Genomic DNA, 18,748 nt, shown 5'->3' with positions numbered 1-18,748 from the left:
TCTTTTGCATTTATTAGCACCTGTATTGAGATTTTATTCGTAATACCATACAATTCACCCATTTAAAGGGTACAATTCAGTGGTCTTTGCTGTATTCACAGAGTTGTGTAACTATCACCACAATCAATTTGTCTCCATCACCTGAAAAAGAAACCCCATCCCCGTTAGCCATCATTCCCTATTCCTTCCCAACCACCTCTCTTTTTACCCATCAAGCCTTTATGTTTTGAGTGAAATTTCAGTTATATCCCCTCCCCCAATCTCTCTCATTCCCACAGTTACTCTGCTCTACTGAAATGCTTTATGGATATTAGGAAAAACCTTAGAGAAACTTGTTTGGCCAATAACTGGTGCCAGAAATAGCACTGTGAGCCTACTGGTTAGTTTTACTGGCTTGGCTTGATTAGGAGCCAAAGCAACATGAATGAGTGATCCGCTCATGAAAATGTCACAATCAGCTTCGGTTTCTGGTGTGTATTCAACTCTGTGATCACGTGAAAGGGATTAACGTATCAGAGATGGCCTACGACTTCTCTGCTCCCACATTTGTTTCCACAAGGCTTTTCAAAATCAGTCTTTTTTCAGAGAAAGGTATTAACTGGAAAGTGCCCTAATATTCCTGAAAAGTTCTATCAGTGGGTCCCTACCTCGGCTAATCAGAATTGCTAGTGATGTTTTAAGAACAAAATGGAACAGGGATCCCTGGGTGGCGCAGCGGTTTGGCGCCTGCCTTTGACCCAGGGCGCGATCCTGGAGACCCGGGATCGAATCCCACATCGGGCTCCCGGTGCATGGAGCCTGCTTCTCCCTCTGCCTGTGTCTCTGCCTCTCTCTCTCTCACTGTGTGCCTATCATAAATAAATTAAAAAAAAATAAAAAAAAATGTTAAAAAAAGAACAAAATGGAACAAAAACAAAAGGAAGGATGATGACTTGGGGCTCATAGCTGAGGGGTTCTGAATCATTAAGATTAGGGGAGAGCTGGGCCTCTGTGTTTTAAAAGTAAGATGACACCTGAACAAATGCCTTGGTGTTTCTGAAACACGTCAGGCCCGACGGATTGCTTATACCAGCTACATGTTACGGCACTTGTCTGGAGATGAGAATAAAGAGGCCATGTTTTGCTTAAATTGGTCAAAACACATGATGATTTTATTGCCAGAGGCCAGTTAGAAATGCAAAGGAAGTATTTCCCTATAGGGCATAAAGGTGGAACCCCTGAATACTTCATGCCACAGTTACATTGGGCATTTCATTTTCTGGAACATTCACTGACAGGCATGTCCAGATTTCTAGGGTTATCTCCTGCAAATGGCAGAGCAGGGGATACAATTTGGAAGTTGGAGTGAATTTTAAATGGAGGACAGTTCATTTGATCCATGTACTGTCATCCTCTGATGCCTCCCAGTGTGGGCATTTGTGGCTTGTCTCCAAATGGATCCATGGACCATTTTCAAAGATATACTTTAGGACTCTTAAAAATTCACGAGGACTTAGTTGGACAGGAAGGAAAAACCACATCCAGCCCCCTGTCCCTCTCGGACCTGTCTTCCTCTGGGGCCCTGGGGCCTCCACAGCTCGGTACCGGCCCCTGTGTATCACTCTCTGGGTGGTCCCCTCCTCCCCCAGCTTCCATCACCCTGCAGGTACCAGTGGCTCCCATCTCTGTCTGCGGCCCCAATCTGGAGCTTTAACCCCGAAGACACCTGCATGCTTGGCATGGCTGCGTATGGATCATAAGGACAGTATACTTACAGTCCCGACTTTCTTCCCTCATCCACTACATCTGCTTCTCTTCCAGAGGTTCTTGTCTTTGTAAGTGCCACCCCCATCTGCCCTACTGCTCCCTCCAAAGATTTGAGAGATGCCCCTTCCTTCCCCATCCCTACCCGCCTCTGGTCCCAGGCCCTTTGTGATATCTGTTCCCACCTGCTCATGTGTTTGGCCTTATGTGTTCATCCCTTCTCACTCGCTAGGCCAAAACTACACTCTCTGTTGCTTGGCTGTGTACAGGACCACCGCCCTCCTGCCCCACACAGTTTCCCTGCTTTTCCTCTTGCTTCTCTCCTGGGAGCACAGAGTCCCCTTTGTACTGTTAACTCTGTTTTGGGGCTGAGACTTTCATGTGGTCCAGGCATGACTGCATCCCCACTCCGTCCCTCCTGCCGTCACCCTCTCCTCGGCTCAGTCCTTCAGCACTTTGGATAGGGTGAGCTGCCTTGTTTCTGTGTCTCGGAACAGACTCTTCCCTCTGAACCATTGATCTCAAATGCCTTCTGGGCGCCACCTGAGGGGTTCCACTGTGTGAGCTGTCACGCTTACCCGTGCCTGGCTGAACAACCCCCTCTCTCCAGCCCTCTCCTCAGCACTGCTGGCCGGCTGATGATTATACCAGCTTCATAGTCGTGTGTGCCCGCCCCACCCCGGCAGACACACCCTTGCCCATTTTGGTGGTGTTTTAAGAGCTCGTGGTATTTACAGAAACCATCCCTTCTCAGAATATTTGCATAGTTCAGCTTTTATGGTCCATTTTTGCTTTAGCACAGATAACACTCTTTGTAAAGTGTTAAAAGTCAGAAAATGACATTTCTTACCCACGAACGCTACCCCATTCTCCCCTCCTTAGCGGAAGCTCATAAATTCATTCGCCCATCCTGGCCTTGGATTTAAAATAGCTGAGTGTTACAGGATTAGGTCATCTCGAGGCTGGTGTGAGCTCAGAATTACAGTACCCGCCCACCCTAGCCAGGTGTGTGCATTCTTCTCTCACGATGTCTAAAAGCATATGAATACTTTCATGATGAGGCTTATGAAGGCTTTCCCAGGTTTTTAAAACAGCTTTATGGAGGTGTAGTTTACCTACCATAAAATTCAGCTATGTTAAGTATCCAAGTCAATAATTTTTTTTAAGTAAATTCACAGAGTTGTGGAACCATTACCACAACCCCAAAAAGTTTCGTCAGAGCTCGTTACAGTCATTCACTGGACTTCAGAGTTTCATGATGAGATTTGATGCTGGTGTTTCATGAAGTCCACTATTTGGAACTTCTGGTCAGATCACTTGGGACAATAAGAATCTCTAGACCTATAGTGCTAACAGGTGAGTCAGGTGATTCCAAAGTACAGCAGCATTTGAGAACAGCTACCATGAATCTGAGGTTTGCCCTGTTTTTCAGAACACCAGCGTCTAAATCTGTGGACCCCAAAACAGAGATTGCAAGATGACCCATTGGAATGCCAGAAGAAAAGATAAGAGCATGTGTTTGCTCTGTATTTTTGTCTTCAAAATTAAAAGCAAAATTTAAATCTTAACTATTAATAGCATTGAGATCAACCCCGGGAACCCCCCCCCCCATATGTCAGATGAACATCTGTCGGGTCTAGTCCTTGGGGTGTCCTGTGGAAGGAGTCATAGGAGTCAGAAATCTGCAGTGGTTTATTTTCAGGACACTGAAATGTAGTTTGCAGGTGACAAGTGTCCACATGACCAGTTTAAGTGGTGTCATTGAACTAAATTAACCTCATAAAGAGGTGGCTTTCAAATGTTTCTGCAGGAAGACTCCAGATTATTAGTATAAACCTGAATGAACTGTAAGGAAATATCTAATGCATTTTGAGAAAAAAAAACCACAACGGGCTAAGGAGATAGGATGACTTTTCCTTTGGCTTATTTATTTATTAGTACCTTAAAAAAATTGAGATATAGGGACATCTGGGTATAGTTGGTTAAGCATCCAATTCTTGGTTTTGGCTTGGGTTGTGATCTTGGGGTTGTGAGATCGAGTCCACATTGAGTCCTGCATGGGGCTCTACACTCAGAGCAGAGTCTGCTAAAGTTTCCCTCTCCCTCTGTCCCTCCCTCTCGCATGCCTGTTCTCTCTCAAATAAATAAATCTTTTTTTTCAAATAAATAAATCTTAAAAATTTAAAAATTGAGATGTAATCCTCAAGGACAGTATTTACCCATTTAAATTGTACAATTCAGTGTTTTTTAGTATATTCTCAACACTGTGCAAACATTGCCACTATCTGATTTCTGAACATTTTAATCACCCCAGAAAGAAACCCTGTATCTCTTAGACTCCCACATCTGCTCCTTATTCTCAGCCCTTCATAACCACCAGTCTACTTTCTGTGTCTGTAGGTTTGTCTGCTTTTTTGGACATTTCATATAAATGGAATCCTACGATGCCTATTTCTTTTTTTAAAGGTTTTATTTACTTATGAGAGACACACAGAGAGAGGCAGAGACACAGGCGGAGGGAGAAGCAGGCTCCATGCGGGGAGCCCAACGTGGGACTTGATCCTGGGTCTCTAGGGTCATGCCCTGGGCTGAAGGCGGCGCTAAACTGCTGAGCCACCGGGCTGCCCTGTACCTGGTTTATCTCGACAGCTTCACATAGTCTTGAGCTTCTTCCAGGTGGAAACATGCACCTGCGCTTCATTCCCCTTTATGATGGAATGACGCATATGACCATTTGAAGTGTAATTTTGAGTCTATAAATGCTCAGTGTTCCTTACCCTAAATGTATTACTAGCTAACTCTGTGAAAAATGCAGTTTTTCATTTTTATCTTAACATTTCTAGAATTCGTCTTTTGTTTTATAAAGCACAAATATGTTTACAAAGTTAAATATACATAGGGAGGATACTCAAGAATTTTCTTTCCCAGGTGTATTATGTGATCAAAATGTTTTGAGACAAGTGTTTTGAGACACTGTATCTATATTTATATCTATATTCCTGGGCCTTACTGCACTTTTTAGCTTTAGGGTAATATATATATATATATATATATATATATATATATATATATATCTTAAAGTCTTTATTGGTTTCTGAGAAGCATTTCCAGTTAAGAACCACTGTTAGAATGTCTTTTCAGACTTTCTTTTTTCCACTCATGTCAATGATGACAATCATTTTTAATGGTTTTATTTTTTACTTTTTGAAAGGTTTTATTTGAGAGAGAGAGAGCATGAGCAGGGGGAGGGTCAGAGGAGGAAGCAGGCTCCCCACTGAGCTGGGAGCTCCACTCAGAGGCTCGAACCCAGGACCCTGACTGAGATCATGACCTGAGCCGAAGGCACACACTTCACCTACTGAGCCACCCAGGCACCCCTCAATGGTTTTATAACAGGGCCAGGGCTAGGGTAAGGTGGCTGAGCTATGCGCCCAGGGAGCAAAACTTAATGAGATGCAAAAAAAAACAACAAAAAAAACAAACCTCCCACAACAACCCAAAATATAGTGATCAAGATAAAATCATATTGTAATGCAATGTTTAACAAAATTCAGTGTAGAACCCCATGATGAACACAGCTGTGAGATTTGAGATCGACAGGATCCAGCTCTGCATTAGCATAGCAGAGTCTCACCAACCTGACCCTAGTCCTGGCCCTAGTTTTTATGGTGTCAGTGGCTTTATACCCTAGTTCTCAGCCTTGACATCACGACACATTGGGCTGGATCATTGTGTGTTGTGTGGGCCACGCTATGGCTTGTAGAGTGTTGAGTAGCATCTTTGCCCTCTACCATCTGGATGACTTTTTTTTTTTTTTTTTAAGATTTATTTATTCGTGATAGAGACAGAAAGAGAGAGGCAGAGACACAGGAGGAGGGAGAAGCAGGCTCCATGCCGGGAGCCTGATGTGGGACTTGATCCTGGGACTCCAGGATTGCGCCCTGGGCCAAAGGCAGGCATTAAACCACTGAGCCACCCAGGGATCCCCTGGATGACTCTTTTTTTAAAGATTTTATTTATATGTTCATGAGAAAGAGAGAGAGGGGCAGAGACATAGGCAGAGGGAGAAGCAGACTCTCCATGGGGGACCTGATGAGGGACTCGATCCCAGGACCCCAGGGTCACAACCTGAGCCAGAGGCAGACGCTCAACCACTGAGCCACTCAGGCGTCCCCCATCTGGATGTCTCTAGTGGCCCCTTGACAACCAAAAATATCTCTGGACACTGCCTGATGGGGGGCAGAACTGCCCAAGTTGAGAACCCCGGTGTTATATGGGGTTCAATTTCAAGAAATTGAAATTTGTTGCCTTTGTCATGCTGGAAGATGCCTGTTAAGTAGTGAACACTGTGTTTATTCAGTCACCACACGTTCTGTAACTCAGTTGACTCATTCGGAAGTACTGGCTCTGAGCCCGTCTCTGTGGGGGTGGCCCTTTGAGGTTAATGAGCTATCAGCTTTGAGCTTTATTTGGAGGAGCAAAGCGGGGCTATTGGAACAGGAATTCTTCCCCTTTGACATAAATGTATTTTTACTAGTTGCCACCCATTCACAGTATCCATTCTTATGAACACTCCTGAAGTGGTGATGTCTCGATTGCGTTTAGAAAGAAAATGGGTGTTCGTGGTGAATCAGCATTTCCTTTTTGTATTAATCTTTCGTCTAATTCAGACTGGAGTTCTTGTTGGGAAGTGCCCCTGCCATGGATCGCTAGTGAGAAGTGGAGGCCTCGCGTTCATTGTCACCTGTGTGTCTCGTGTTGGCTGGGATGTGTAGAATGGCCCTGGAGCGTTCTGTGGTGTGAGGTAGCCCCCCAAGGGCCCAAGTCAGGGGCCTGTGTACGTGGAGGCCTTAATTTCTCCTTCCAGCTCCTGACCTCATGCGGAGCTCTCCACAAGAGGACCAGTGGTTTCTCCCCGGGGCAGAAAGAGTTGTAACCTGCCCCTGTGGATCCCACATCTGTTTTTGTTTTCCCCTGGTATTTTTTAAGTAAGGAGAAATGTGCGTAGGTTAAAGGCCTATGTGGAGGAGGCTGCAGATAAACACTGTATGATGTGAAACTCTTCCATATGGGGAATGTGAGGATGTTTGAAGACTGGGCCCACATACGGATGCTGGCGGAGCCCCTGGTAATTACCAGCACCTTCATGGTGGAGGTGGATTGCCATTTGGTGTATGGATGAGCCTCTCCTTCGAGAATGAAAAGACAGTTTCAGAATCCACGATTTGAATTCCTCCTCCCTGGAATGTCTTTGGTTGGAAAGAGGGACAAGTATTAATGTAATAGAGAAATAAATGGGCGTGGAGATGTTACACCCGTGGCCCATGATGTTGGTTGGGGCCCTTCACCCCCATCTCCTCTGATTTGTTGGCAGCTGGCTCCCTGGTCTGGAAGCCAGGTCTTTGTAGAAAATCTGGCCTGCCGTGTTTCTCTCTTTGCATTGCTCTTGACTGGCTTCACCTGGAGGACAAAGCCCCAAGGCTCCATGTCATCCCACATTTGAAATACTAGGGGAAGTGTTTCTGTGGACACGAAATCCAATTGCGTGTACAACCCCGATGTGTGTGAGGGACACCCCCCGCTTGTCCTTCAGACCCACTGCTACTAAAACTTGCCGGTCACGGCAATAGCGTTCGTCCTCAGAGGTCTGGTTACTCCCCTTAATGTCAAATAATAATTTGCTCCAGGTGCCAAGGAATTGGGCAAAATGAAGACACGTGGCTGCGGCTAGAACATAAATTACAGAGCTTAGAGAGAACGTTCTGGACTTAGTCTTTCCAGCGGAGAGAACCTTTCTGCAAATCTCCAGTCCTTGTTATAATTTTAGAGTTAAATTCTTTATAATTAAAAGCACTTGGCAAATAATGATTCATTTAAACTGTAGTTCTGATTCATTACTCTAATTACCGTAACCACGCAGTGCCCTTTGGCCTGGAAGTGAAACTCGTGTCCTCTTGACACCAGGGGTTAACAGAGCAGGAAGCCAGAGCAGTATGTGTGCCTGCATGACCAGAATAATTTAGTAATTGTCTAATTACCTGGGGAGTCTAATGCCACTGCTAAAAATAGTATTAAAAAATTAAATGAAAGTCGTATTCTTATTTCGTGTGACCCATCTGTTCTCTGTTTTGGGCAACCATGTGTTCATGGGTATAAAACGCGATTCACTCTGAGGGATTGGATCGGTTCTCTTCTGTTGGATAAAATATGTGTCTAATGGAATGCAGCATCCGGGAAGTCCAGAGACATGTCTAACTTCAGGGACTCAGCTGTGGGGAAAGACCATCGCAGGGATTCCTTTGGTCCAAATCTGTGATTTAAAACCTGGGAGGATATGTTGGTCAATTTGATATTTGCTTCTTCCTGGAAAAAAGAAAAAAAATCATGGGGGAGGATGCCCCAGCATCACCATAAGAATACTGAGTTGTTAATTTGTTCACTTGCTCAGCATATATCTGTGCATGCCGGCCACTGCCCTGGGTACTAGGCTTGCAGTGATGAACAACACACAGAGACAAGTCATGTTCTCATGGCTTAACGGGAGAATCCTCAGGTGAACAGGCCTGTTTTTAGACTGAACATGGTATCACACGTTGCAGTGTGGAAGCATGACTTCCGATGGGGCAGACAAGGGATCACCATGAACTGAGGGGCTCTTGGAGTAGGTAATGTTTGGATTGAGACCTCAGTGAGGAGACAGAGTGAGCCAGCCCTGCTGAGACCTGGGAAATGATGTTCCAGGCAGAGGGCAAGGCCGGTGTGGCCAGAGCAGAGAGAGGAGGAGGGAGCTTGCAGAGGTGAGTGGGCTGATCAGGCCGGCTACATGGACCATGGGAGGGCATCTGAGTTTTACTGCATACCGAGTGTAGGACAGCTCCCGCAACAGAGAATTATCCTCCCCAAGTGTCAGTTGTGGCACCTTGAGAAGCCCTGGCTTCATACACCAGCCTCCCTCTGTCAGACGCCCCTGACATCACCCTGAGGAGGACGATTCCCATGTTCAAAGATAGAATTACCCACATTCACTGAATTGTAATGTTTTTCTCTGTTTTGCATTTGGATTTTTTTTTTCCAATTGTAAATGATCGGGTCCCTAAAAATTACGTGCCATTTATTGCAGTGTCACTGTAGATGTCTCTAAGAGCTATATTAAAACCCTGGAAAGCAAAGCAACATCTCCACATGGTGGTTCTTCCCCATGTTCTAGACCCTTCTGTGTCTCTGGTCATCTTCCTTGTTCATTTCTCTTTCCTGTTAGCAATCCCAGGACCCACCTGCTCAGAAGGGCCCCACGCTCACCACCAAAGTCCGGCGGACCATGAGCAGCCGTGTGCACGAGGCTGTGAAGGCCATCGCACTCTGCCACAACGTGACTCCCGTGTACGAGTCCAATGGCGTGACCGACCAGGCCGAGGCCGAGAAGCAGTACGAGGACTCCTGCCGCGTGTACCAGGCGTCTAGCCCAGATGAGGTAAATAAGCCCCAGGCAGAGGCGGCGAGGCACACAGAGCCGCCGTGCCCGTTTTCCACGTGCCGGAGGTGGGGTTCCCTAAGGTGGCCACCTGTCAGCGGACCCGAGCCGGGAGGATGCCGTGCTGCTAGGGAAACACCTTTTCAGGTGTGTGCAGGACTCACTTCCCTCTAGAACAAATACTCTTGGGCTTGAGCTATATCCCAAATAAGCAAAGAGAAAGAGATCTTGTTTGTAATTCAGATGGCCAGCACATCAGGGGTGCAAGGTCTCACACCACACCCTCCCTTTCTAAAAAATCCCAGCTTTATTAAGATCTAGTCCACGTACCAGTCACTCATTTAACATACACAGGTCAGTGTTTGTTTCTGGTATATTCTAGTACGCAAGTATATTGTGCAACCGTTGCCACAATCCCTTTGAGAACATCTTCACCACCCTAAAAGGAAGCACTCCGTCCCATATTCTCCTGGGCTCCTGCCCCTCCACCCGAGCCCATGGCCACCACCGACCTATCCACCATCTCTCTGGATTTGCTTATTCTGGACATTTTATACAAATTGAAATGTACAGTATGTGACATTTGTGTCTGGCTGCTTTCACTTAGCATTGGTATTTGAGATTCATCCATGTGGTGAATCAATCCCTCAGGCCTTTTCATGGATCACTAATATTCCATTGCATGGGTAATACTACATTTTGTTTATCCATTCATCAGTTGGTGGACATTTGGATTGTTCCTTCTTTTTTTTCTTTTGCTGTTTTGGATAATGCTGCTGTGAACATTTATGCACAGGTTTTTGGGTGGACGTACATCTTCATTTCTCTTGCTGTATCTTTAGGAGTGGAATGGCTGGGTCGTATGTTAACTGCATGTTTGAGCTTTTTGAAACCACCACGCTGCTCTCTAAAGTGGCCACATCATTTTGCATCCCCACCGACAACGTGTAAGGGTCCCAGTCTCTCTCCTCCTTTGCCAACACGTGTCCTTGTCAGTCCTTTCTATTCTGGCCATCCTTGTGAATGCAAAGTGGAATCTCCTGTGTGGTTTTAGTTTGTGTTTTTCTTTGGTGGTTTATGATGCTGAGCATCTTTTCATGTGCTTATTGGCTATTTGTGTATCTTCTCTCCAGTGTCCTTTGCCACCTTTTAAATATGTGTCTTTTTGTTGTTGAGTTGAAAGAGGTTTTTTAAAATACATTTCAGATCAAAGACTCTTACGGGATCTATGATTTGCAAGTATTTTCTCCTACCACGAAGGCTTTTTACTTTGGTGATGGTGTCCTTTGAAACCCTATAGCGTTTAGTTTTGATCAAGTCCAGTAAGCCACGTGTTTTATCGTTGTTCTTTCTATGCAGGCATATTCTCTTGCTAGAACCAGAAGGACTCATGGATTCCATGTTGAAGAGCAGAGGGTCTTGTAGCATGGTTGCCCTTTCTGGTTTTCTGTAACCAGCCCCTGACTGCCCTCCCTCCCAGGGTATCGGGATGTCCTGTGATGGGAACACCCTCTGCATGAAAATAGGACCTTCTTTGTCTTCCTCACTTGAGTGATTCAGACACAGGGATAGTTCACCAAGCTGGCAACATCCTGGTCTTTTTTCCTTCTCTCTCCTTACCTTCCAGAAAACTTGTATTCTGATTATGAGAGCCATTACTTTTCAGTATAAAACATTTGGACTTCTCAGACAACTCTGAAGAAGAAACTGGGTCAACTCATTCTTGAAAGATGACAATAGGTAACTTTCCTTGAGCATTTGGTGCCCATCTGATCCCATTTGAATACTTTCCGTGTAATGTCTCATTTAATCTTTCTAGCACCTATGAGGCCCTGTTGTGACTCCCATTTTTAGAAAAGTCAAAGACAGGTTAAATATTTAGCCTAAAGTCACATGGATCTTTTTTTTTTTAACTTTAAATCTTGGAAATAATTTCAGACTTACAACAAAAAAATTGTAAAATTAGTACAAAGTATTCCCCTTTACTAAAACTTCACTCCTGATTTCTCAAGTGGTAACCTTTTTCTACCTGTGCTTTATCATTCTCTCTCACCTTGGAAGAGTCAGCTGCAGACCTGATCCTCTCTAACCTTTAAGTATTTTATTTTATTTCTTCCTAAGAAACAAGGACATTTATCAGAATCAGGAAATTCACAGTGATACGGTACTATTACTTGTCTCGTAGGTGTCATCAGTTATCCCACTGACTTAACTTACTTTTTCACCAAAAATTTTCCTCCTCAAATCAGAATCTAACCAGGAACGCACAGTATATTCAGTTGCCATACTTCTAGTCTTTTTTTTTTTTTAAGATTTTATTTATTTATTAGAGAGAGAGCATGTGTGCCTATGCACACAAGTTAGAGGGGAGGAGGAGAGGCAGGGGGAGAGGCAGAGGGAGAAGCAGTCTCCCCACTGAGCAGGAAACCTGATGTGGGGCTCGATCCCAGGACCCTGGGGTCATCCCTTGAGCCAAAGGCAGATGCTTTACTGACTGAGCCCCCCAGGTGCCCCTCATATCTCCTGTCTGTTTTAATGTGGAATGGTTCCTCAGCATTCCTCAACTTTCATGGCCTTCACACTTATGAAGAATACAGACCATTATATTGGAGAACGAATCTCAGTTTGGGTCTGATGACATTTTTTTACGGTGAGGACTCCGCTTATTGCATCTTTGGTGCTGTCCTCAGTGCGTGTTATAAGGAGACACCTCCTGTTGGTGTGTCCTGCTCTTTGAGATGCTAACTTGGGGTCCCTTAGTACAGGTAGTGTCCCCAGGTTTCTTCATGGTAAAGATGCCTTGCTAATTCATCTTATGATGGTAGCCCCCTGACTGACAGGACTAGGGTTCCAACCCAGGGAGGGTGTTGTTTCAACCTAAATTCTTAGTCACTCTACTAAGTTACTTCTTAGAAGCCACAAATAACTGTTTTTTTTTGTTTTGTTTTGTTTTGTTTTGTTTTTTAAGATTTTATTTATTTATTGGGACGTCTGGGTGGCTCAGCGGTTGAGCATCTGCCTTCAGCTCAGGGCGTGATCCTGGGGTCCTGGGATCGAGTCCTGCATCGAGTTCCCTGCAAGGAGCCTGCTTCTCCCTCTGCCTGTGTCTCTGTCTCTCTCTCTCTCTGTGTCTCTCATGAATAAATAAATAAAATCTAAAAAAAAAAAAAGATTTTATTTATTTACATATGTATGTATGTATGTTTTTATAGCAAATGGGGTCAGGGGAGGGGCAGAGGGAGAGACTTCCAAGTAGACTCCCAGCTGAGCACAGAGCCCAGTGTGGGACTCGATCTCATGACTTTGAGATCATGACCTGAGCCAAAATCAAGAGATGGATGGATGCTTGACTGACTGAGCCACCCAGGCACTAAGAACTTTTTGACATGCCATCTTCCAATATATTTGCATATATTTTTTGCCTAGAAAAAATAGGAATTTTTAACATAGAGTTTTGTACCTGTATTTTAAACAATATTTCATCATGCCCGTTTAACAAATTTTTTGAGTACTCTTAAAAGACAGCTTTCTTTGACTGCTGTTTATGTTTGTATGCCAGTATATGTAACTGTTCTCCTATTGTAGGAAGTTAGGGTATTTCTAATCTTTAGCACAACATTTTTTTTTTTTATTGGAGTTCAATTTGCCAACATATAGCATAACACCCAGTGCTCATCCCACCAAGTGCCCCCCTCAGTGCCCATCACCCAGTCACCCCAACCCCCTGCCCACCTCCCCTTCCACTACCCCTTGTTCATTTCCCAGAGTTAGGTGTCTCTCATGTTTTGTCACCCTCACTGATATTTTCATTTTCTGTCCTTTCCCTTTATTCCCTTTCATTAATTTTTATATTCCCCAAATGAATGAGAACATATAATGTTTGTCCTTTTCCGATTGACTTATTTCATTCAGCACAATACCCTCCACGTCCCTCCACGTTGAAGCAAATAGTGGGTATTTGTCGTTTCTAATGGCTGAGTAATATTCCATTGTATCCATAAACCACATCTTCTTTATCCATTCATCTTTCGTTGGACACCGAGGCTCCTTCCACAGTTTGGCTATTGTGGACATTGCTGCTAGAAACATCGGGGTGCAGGTGTCCCAGCGTTTCATTGCATTTGTATCTTTGGGGTAAATCCCCAACAGTGCAATTGCTGGGTCGTAGGGCAGGTCTATTTTGAACTCTTTGAGGAACCTCCACACAGTTTTCCAGAGTGGCTGCACCAGATCACATTCCCACCAACAGTGCAAGAGGGTTCCCTTTTCTCTGCATCCTCTCCAACATTTGTGGTTTCCTGCCTTGTTAATTTTCCCCATTCTCACTGGTGTGAGGTGGTATCTCATTGTGGTTTTGATTTGTATTTCCCCGATAGCAAGTGATGCAGAGCATTTTCTCACGTGTTTGTTGGCCATGTCTATGTCTTCCTCTGTGAGATTTCTCTTCATGTCTTTTGCCCATTTCATGATTGGATTGTTTGTTTCTTTGGTGTTGAGTTTAATAAGTTCTTTATAGATCTTGGAAACTAGCCCTTTATCTGATACGTCATTTGCAAATATCTTCTCCCATTCTGTAGGTTGTCTTTTAGCTTTGTTGACCCTATCCTTTGCTGTGCAAAAGCTTCTTATCTTGATGAAGTCCCAATGGTTCATTTTTCTTTTGTTTCTTTTGCCTTCGTGGATGTATCTTGCAAGAAGTTACTGTGGCTGTGTTCAAAAAGGGTGTTGCCTGTGTTCTCCTCTAGGATTTTGATGGAATCTTGTCTCACATTTAGATCTTTCATCCATTTTGAGTTTATCTTTGTGTATGGTGCAAGAGAATGGTCTAGTTTCATTCTTCTGCATGTGGATGTCCAATTTTCCCAGCACCATCTATTGAAGAGACTGTCTTTCTTCCAGTGGATAGTCTTTCCTGCTTTGTCGAATATTAGTTGACCATAAAGTTGAGGGTCCACTTCTGGATTCTCTGTTCTGTTCCATTGATCTATGTGTCTGTTTTTGTGCCAGTACCACACTGTCTTGATGACCACAGCTTTGTAGTACAACCTGAAATCTGGCATTGTGATGCCCCCAGCTATGGTTTTCTTTTTCAATATTCCCCTGGCTATTCGGGGTCTTTTCTGATTCCACACAAATCTTTTTTTTTTTATTTTTTTTTTATTTATTTATGATAGTCATACAGAGAGAGAGAGAGAGGCAGAGACATAGGCAGAGGGAGAAGCAGGCTCCATGCACCGGGAGCCCGACGTGGGATTCGATCCCGGGTCTCCAGGATCGCGCCCTGGGCCAAAGGCAGGCGCTAAACCGCTGCGCCACCCAGGGATCCCTGATTCCACACAAATCTTAAGATGATTTGTTCCAACTCTCTGAAGAAAGTCCATGGTATTTTGATAGGGATTGCATTAAACGTGTATATTGCCCTGGGTAACATTGACATTTTCACAATATTAATTCTTCCAATCCATGAGCATGGAATATTTTTCCATCTCTTTGTATCTTCCTCCATTTCTTTCAGAAGTGTTCTGTAGTTTTTAGGGTATAGATCCTTTACCTCTTTGGTTAGGTTTATTCCTAGGTATCTTATGCTTTTGGGTGCAATTGTAAATGGGATTGACTCCTTATTTTCTCTTTCTTCAGTCTCATTGTTAGTGTATAGAAATGCCACTGATTTCTGGGCTTTGATTTTGTACCCTGCCACACTGCTGAATTGCTGTATGAGTTCTAGCAATCTGGGGGTGGAGTCTTTTGGGTTTTCTGTGTACAGTATCATGTCATCTGCGAAGAGGGAGAGTTTGACTTCTTCTTTGCCAATTTGAATGCCTTTAATGTCTTTTTGTTGTCTGATTGCTGAGGCTAGGACTTCCAGTACTATGTTGAATAGCAGTGGTGAGAGTGGACATTCCTGTCTCGTTCCTGATCTTAGGGGAAAGGCTCCCAGTATTTCCTCATTGAGAATGATATTTGCTGTGGGCTTTTCGTAGATGGCTTTTAAGATGCTAGCACAACATTTGTACACATTTCCAGGGAGCATACTTACACCTAGTATTTCTAGAAATGGTGTGAGTGGGTTCATTAATTCAGCAGGCATTTTGGAGTGCCTACGGTATACTGGGCACTGGGGAGTCAGCATTTAACAAGACAGCAGCACCTGTCCCCAGGGTGGCGGCAGGGGCGAGATGGTGGAGGACGTGAGTCTTGGGATCCCAGCTCCACAGTTGGGCGACCGCTCCTCGCTGCATCTTCACGCATCTGTGACAAGAGGGTTGTTGTGAGCTCCTCAGCAGAGAGTCTGTCCTGTGGGTCCCACGGATGGAATATTTTTAAGGCTTGTGGTATAAATCACCAGATAATTTCCAGAATTATTTTTTTAAGATTGTATTTATTCTTGAGAGACACAGAGAGAGAGAGACAGAGACACACAGGCAGAGGGAGAAGCAGGCTCCCGGCAGGGAGCCCGATGTGGCACTTGAACCCAGGACCCCGGGATCATGACCTGAACCAAAGGCAGATGCTCAACCACTGAGCCACCTAGGCACCTCCAGAATTATTTTTAAAACCCTTTTGCCCTTCCATCAATGGTACAGGGACTTCCAGTTATTTTTGTTGTTTATTTTAAGAAGGAGGGAGGGAGCTTCTCCAGTTGATGAAGTGTTTTAAAGGTCCAGACTCATTGGAGAATATTGGGGAGCCAGAGCTGGGTGGTGGTTTGGGGATACCGCAATGATAGCCTTTCCCAAAGTTCAGAAAGGAAAGAACATTTGGATGTGACTTTCCCTGTCTGGTAGCTTCTTTATCCTTCTCAGGGACACTGGAATGTGGCACCAGGGAGGCGACTCCTTGCAGTCGGCTTGGTGTTTGTGGAATACCTCAACTAGGAGCCCAGTTCATCCGTGACCACTGACGCTTTAACGGAGATTTTTAGGGGTGAAAAATGTTGTAACCCTTGGCCAAATACTGAGATGGGCATAGTGTGCAGAGAAAGGGAGGAGGGGGATGGAGGATGGATATGGATGATTCATCCCATTTATTCGGACTTGTGCTGTAGTCGCCAAAAACTTCAGATTTGTCCTCCTTTCTCCACTGAATTTAGTCTGTTGGATCTCGCTTTGCCATTTGGAAATGGGAGGCAATATTCCTGAGTGGGGGATGTTTGGAAGGGCCAGGTTCTTGGTAGTTGTGCACTGGGAACCGGTCGGTAGCTTAAGGGTGTTCAATAGGATTTGAATTTGTGAGCTCCTAATACTGGCTATTGATTGACTTGCATACGGGAGCTCCCTAATGCCTGTCCCACACTCCCGGTTCCCACTGAACTTGGATATATTTGTTTTAGGGCTGGGCAGAGCTTTTCCATGAGGGTAAATCTTTCACAGAATGTTCTGTGCTTCTCGGCTCTTGTTCATTAATTATACTCGGATTCAGATTTGTCTTGTTCTTCTAAGATTCTGAGTAGTGATTGAAAAAAAAAAGGTATTTTCTTTGGTCTTTGGTGTTTCCACAGAGGTTGATGTTACCGTCTTAGTATCTTTCTTCCCCCCAACAACTTTATTATTGCACAGCTATTTCATGTTTATGGCAGAATGTGTGAAAATAGAGTTAAGAAAAGGAAATAAAAAGCAAACTGTAATCCTGCTACCTAAAGGTGTGACCACTGTTAATATTTTACTGACCTGCCTTCCAAACTATTTCAGGTGTGTACTGCAGAATACGAATCTGCGTGTGCAAATAACGCCATGTGACAGAAAGGAGGCTAGATCTTGGTCCAGTGAAATCTTTGAGAGCTGTGCTGTTTCTAAATCCCTGTAGGATTCCACCTAGACTTGGCTGGGTCGAGAATCCTACCTTTGAAATTCTATATCAATAAAGCATTGCTGGTCTAGGCAAGGTCAGTGTCTGGAATACACATAGGAACCAGGATTCGTTTTACTTTAGAGCTGCCGCAATAATTTCTGCCAGTTGGGGAAGGATTTGTTTCGTGTAACAGAAAGCAGGATTTCCTAAATTTCTTTCCTGTGCACATTCTGCTTTGGAAGGCTTGAAGGCTTGAAGTGTCTTTATTCAGCCATTGATTACAGCCTGAGCGGCGCTGGGCCCGGCCTGCCACCCTACAGTAACCCCTGCTCCCCCACCCCCCGGGGGAAATGAGACGGATGCAATCTGGCCAGAGAGAGATGCTCCTAAAGGGCTCAGCCTGCACCACATTCTATCACCTTCTGGATGTTTGGCAGCATTGGGAGTGGGACACAGTGGGAGAGAGGGCAGGGGGCTGGGGGAGCTGGTCCTAATGCCATTTTTATTTTTTATTTATCCCCCCCACGCCATTTTTATTTTTTTATTTTTAAATTACTTTTTGTTTTTTTTTCCCAATGCTGTTTTTAATCTATTTGTTTCTTGGCATGAATAGTCAAGGGAGTGCTCTCCATCGGGCCGGTTGAATCAATCCTAGGGCTCATTTATTTGCCTTTTCCAGGAATTCTTTCCTATCGAGAAAACTTTCCCTTAGGCCTTTAAAATCACAAGGACTAATGTGCTCATCACAGAAGAAAGTAAAATTGTAGATTCAAAAAAAGTTGATAAACATTAATTTTATTCCACTACCTAGAGATTACTGTTTATGTTCTGCTATAGATTGTCCCCAAATTTCTGCATCTATATATAGAAACATAATTGCATGTTTCTGCACTACAGAATCCTACAGTAGCACGAGGATGGAAGGAGCGTGAATCCAGTAACATCCTTTAGCAAGTCTCCTTGGTTGTCCTACTCCTGTAGGATTTCTGTGTGCGTGAGTGTGTGTGTTTGTGTGTAGGCATGCATGTGTGTGCACACCTGTGCCCTGTGAGCATGTGTATGTGTGGACTTGTGTGGGTGTGGGGTGTGTGTGACGTGTGTATGATTGAAAGTTTCTTCGTGCCTTGGCCATGCCTTGAATGGCTCACTCATTTCAGAGCAATTAATTGCAAGTTCTGGGTCACGTATAGGATGTTCTGCAAGGCTGCCCCAGGCTGCCGGCATAGGGTGAGACTCGTCTCCTTCTTACCCTGAGACCTTCGTTCTTGCCCTCGCTATGTCCCTCCCAGACGTCTTCCTCTGAGACACCCAGTGTTACCAGCATCTGAGGATCCTTGCAGAAATAATTCTTTATGTGTATTAGAATTTTCCTCACCTCTCAGTTATTAACATATCTTTTAAAATTTAAAAGCACAGTTGTAAATTATAGACTCAGTTCTGCACCTTGCTCTCAGTGCTTCAGTACTTGGAGCATCACGGAGTTGTGACTTTAGCAGAGGCCTGAGTTTTCCTAAATCATGGGGGTACTGTGCGTTCCCATAGTCTCTCAGTGGCAAGTCAGGACCCTCCTGTCCACTAACTTTCATGGAAGGTGAGGGCATCACACTGGCCTCCTGACTCCCCAGGTGCAGTTGCCGGCTTTGTTTAACTGCCACATGCTGACTTTTTATTTTATTATGGTTTTTAATTAAAAATTTTATGTTACTATTAATTCCAGTACAGTTAACCTACAGTGTAAAATTAGTT

General features: G+C 44.4%; 1 protein-coding gene across 1 annotated transcript in view; it reads left to right on the top strand.

The window, feature by feature from the left end:
* Positions 1-18,748, top strand: part of ATP9A (ATPase phospholipid transporting 9A (putative)) — a 133,226-nt gene that overhangs the window by 73,044 nt on the left and 41,434 nt on the right. Inside the window, 1 exon segment of the mRNA XM_072801448.1 lies at positions 9,002-9,214. Coding sequence (XP_072657549.1) covers positions 9,002-9,214 — 213 coding nt within the window.

This window comes from Canis lupus, chromosome 26 (assembly GCF_048164855.1).
Source record: "Canis lupus baileyi chromosome 26, mCanLup2.hap1, whole genome shotgun sequence".
Taxonomy (NCBI): Eukaryota; Metazoa; Chordata; class Mammalia; order Carnivora; family Canidae; genus Canis; species Canis lupus.
Note: the sequence above shows the minus strand (reverse complement) of the source record. Positions and strands in the feature narration are given on the sequence as shown.